At 45.3% G+C, this 3865-nt stretch overlaps 1 protein-coding gene across 1 annotated transcript; it reads left to right on the top strand.

Moving 5' to 3' along the window:
- Positions 1 to 1787: 1787 nt before the first annotated feature.
- On the top strand, positions 1788 to 3806 carry LOC119919183 (E3 ubiquitin/ISG15 ligase TRIM25-like). The gene is made up of 2 exons (XM_038739645.1): positions 1788 to 1890; positions 2560 to 3806. Exon 2 carries the CDS (start codon positions 2715 to 2717, stop codon positions 3789 to 3791), a length of 1077 nt encoding a protein of 358 aa, XP_038595573.1. The 5' UTR covers positions 1788 to 1890; positions 2560 to 2714; the 3' UTR covers positions 3792 to 3806.
- The last annotated feature ends 59 nt before the right edge of the window (positions 3807 to 3865 follow it).

Below are 3865 nucleotides of genomic sequence, written 5' to 3'. Positions count from 1 at the left end.
GAGACTGCGTCGGCCCGCCGCACCTCTCTCCCCGCCTGAAGCGCCTGCTTCATAGTTTAAGCTAATGATGAGTGTGTACAGGTGTGCTTTATACTCCTCCGGTTATTCCACACCTTACCGTTCTAGCAACAAGCCAATAGGATTGGAGTGATTTCATTCACGTTCAGACCTGCTTCGCCTAGAGGCGTTCCCATAGTGTCGTAACCGACGCAGTCTCTCGTTCCCCTTCTCGGGGAACCAGGGTTATATACGTAACCCGAGACGGTCTCTGCATGATCAAATAAGGACCTGCTGCTGTTTGTTTTGATTTAGATTTATTGCCTTTTACCAATACTCAGGTATACAGCTTCTCCACCTCTCACTCGCTGTAACTAACATGACCCACATAATATACAACCCAGAGGAAGAGCCATCCACTGACACTAGTTACAGTAAAGTTACTTACTGCGGTCTAACTTTTAGAAAGTGTGACACAATCTCATTAGACCCTGTCACACTTTTTTCAGGAGGATTGTGCCAATATGCGTCTGGCTGCGCTGAATGAAGTAACGTTACGGAGTGTTGATCTGCCTCTGAGACGGGAACGTTGAAGTAACAGAGCCGGAACATGTCTGGAGAAAAGCCACAGCCTGCGTGCTGGTGTTCTTATTGCAGGATTTCTGCATGAAAGCGGTTGTGTTTCGGATTATGCTCGCTCATGAGTTCAAGCGAGCACGCGTACGAGCACATGCCTGGTTGCAATCTTAAAACCGCACCGCTATCGGCCGCTGAAAACTCCATAGCGCCCCTTTAAATTGCTCATAGTACCTTACTACCCCACCAGAGCACTGCGCTCCCAGAATGCAGGGTCACTTGTGGTTCCTAGAGTCTCCAAAAGTAGACTAGGAGCCAGAGCGTTCAGCTATCAAGCTCCTCTCCTGTGGAACCAGGTTCCAGTTTGGGTTCAGGAAGCAGACACCATCTCCACATTTAAGAGTAGGCTTAAGACTTTCCTCTTTGATAAAGCTTATAGTTAGGGCTGGCTCAGGTGAGTCCTGAACCATCCCTTAGTTATGCTGCTATACTGCCGGGGGATTTCCCATGATGCACTGAGTGTTAGGAGTGTGGTTTTGTGTCCTTGTCCTTGTCCTTCCTGTTTAGGTCCGTTTTTGGTTCTGTGTTTCTCTGTGTAGCCTTGTTATTTCATTCAGTCTCGTGTTCTAGTTTACTTAGTATCTGTTTTGTCTCTTATCTTAGTTCCCTGTTCTGTGACTTAGTTAATGTCTTTATGTTTAATCCTAGCTTCAGTCTGTTTTCCATGTTTGTAGTTTATTTGTGATCTGTCTGATTGTGTCTGAATTTTGTAGGTTTGTATTCTGATAACTGTTGTTGTGATTTGGCACTATATAAATAAAATTGAATTGTGGTTGTCACACCACCCTGGGCTGAGTTCAGCCCCTACAAAACGTACTGAGAGGAAGCTTCTTTGATCGGCGCCATTGAGCCAATCAGATTTCAGCAATAATGAGGATCGGTCCACGTTGGACGGGCCGCTCATATCCCCCCTCAATATTGAAAGAATTTTTTGGCTCATTCTGACAGACAGCGTTTGCTGCAGCTGAGCAGCTGGCCGGCGTGGTCACGGATCATTTAAAGTTGAACATAAGAAACTGAAAAATTCCTGATGGCCAATCCGCCCCAACAAGAAGGGACTCTACTATATTATCATACAACTGTAATAGTGTTAATCTGTGATCTACAAGGTGGCCTTAATCTGATGGCCTGAGATTGATTGCTTTTGTCTCCACCCACAGAGCTGGCTGATAAAATCCTGGGTTTTCCTCATCACACTAGTTGTCATTGAAGAAACACCCTTCATCACTCTCCTGATTATTTCTTCAGGTTTTTCAGGTAAGTTGTGGATCTTAAACTGAGTTACTGTGGCTGTAATAACTTGCTAACATGCCAAGAGTGTAAAAACAGTGTTAATGTAACATTTAGAGGAAAGTTAGAGTAAAAGTACTAGTACCAAACTGTAAAAATACTCCACTACTTTATATACTGCTGGGTAGTTTATTCTACAGCAAAACCGTGCAACATGTTCTAAGTGTAATGTCCATTGATATCTTATCTAATATGAAATATAAAATAATAAGAATGAACAGACTTCATGATTTTAACTTCTGTGCAACTTTTGATTCTGCATGTACAGCCATTACACGTCACACCGAGTTACAGTTCTGCCCGCGTCATCAGGACTGTGCTCTAACTCTTAAAGTGACAGTTCCCTCTGAAACACTTCTACTCATTTTCAAGTTCATTTTCATCAGCTCAGAAAAAACATTTTCCAGCTGACTAGTAACTAAAACTGTCAGACAAATGTAGTGGAGTAAAAGTACAGTAGATTTGCCTCTGAGATGTAGTGGAGTAGAAGTAAAGTTGCATAAAATGGAAATATTCAAGTAAAGTACCTTGAATTTGTACATAAATTGTACAGTATTTGTACAAATGTACTTAGTTACTTTCCATTTCCTCTCCTCTCTGTCCATAACTTATATTTCCTTGTTCCCTCCCCTTCAGATCTACAGTTTAAAGACAGGTGTAACCAACCTGTGGTGAAGTGCAGGAGCTGACAGACCCCATTCACTGCAGAAACACAAGCTGTTTAGATCAGAGCTCAAACCAGTTTGAGTTCCGAGAAAGTGAAACGAAAGTCGTTGCCACTGAGAGGTGAGATGGCTCAGAAAGGAGTCCAGCTGGACCAGGACGCCTTCTCTTGTTCCATCTGTCTGGATCTCCTGAAGGATCCGGTGACTACTCCCTGTGGACACAGCTACTGCATGAACTGTATTAAAACCCACTGGGATGAAGAGGAGGAGAAGAAAATCCACAGCTGCCCTCAGTGTAGGCAGACCTTCACACCGAGGCCTGTCCTGCTGAAAAACACCATGTTAGCAGTTTTAGTGGAGGAACTGAAGAAGACTGGACTCCAAGCTGCTCCTGCTGATCACTGCTATGCTGGACCTGAAGATGTGGTCTGTGATTTCTGCACTGGGAGAAAACTGAAAGCCCTCAAGTCCTGTCTGGTCTGTCTGGTCTCTTACTGTGAGAAACACCTCCAGCCTCACTTTGAATCTCCTGCCTTTGAGAAACACAAGCTGGTGGAGCCCTCCAAGAAGCTCCAGGAGAACATCTGCTCTCGTCATGATGAGGTGATGAAGATGTTCTGCCGTACTGATCAGCAGAGTATCTGTTATCTCTGCTCTGTGGAGGAACATAAAGGCCACGACACAGTCTCAGCTGCAGCAGAAAGGACCGAGAGGCAGAGAGAACTCGAGGTGAGTCGACAAAACATCCAGCAGAGAATCCAGGACAGAGAGAAAGATGTGAAGGTGCTTCAGCAGGAGGCGGAGGCTATCAATCGCTCTGCTGATGAAGCAGTGGAGGACAGTGAGAAGATCTTCACCGAGCTGATCCGTCTCATGGAGAAAAGACGCTCTGATGTGAAGCAGCAGGTCAGATCCCAGCAGCAAACTGAAGTGAGTCGAGTCAAAGAGCTTCAGGAGAAGCTGGAGCAGGAGATCACTGAGCTGAAGAGGAAAGACGCTGAGCTGAAGCAGCTCTCACACACAGAGGATCACAACCAGTTTCTACACAACTACCCCTCAGTGTCAGCACTCAGTGAATCTACAGACTCATCCAGCATCAAGATCCGTCCTCTGCGCTACTTTGTGGATGTGACAGCGGCTGTGTCAGAAGTCAGAGACAAACTACAGGACGCTCTGAGTGAGAAATGGAAAACATCTCACTGACAAGGAGAAAAGTGGATGTTTTACTGCCACAACCAGAGCCCAAGACCAGAGCTGAGTTCTTCCAAACACAGCAA

The sequence above is a fragment of the Micropterus salmoides genome, unplaced genomic scaffold (assembly GCF_014851395.1).
Source record: "Micropterus salmoides isolate LMB-PRFRI ecotype aquatic unplaced genomic scaffold, ASM1485139v1 Ms_hic_scaffold_2600, whole genome shotgun sequence".
Taxonomy (NCBI): Eukaryota; Metazoa; Chordata; class Actinopteri; order Centrarchiformes; family Centrarchidae; genus Micropterus; species Micropterus salmoides.
The sequence above is the reverse complement of the archived record's forward strand: the minus strand, read 5'-3'. Positions and strand labels throughout refer to the sequence as shown.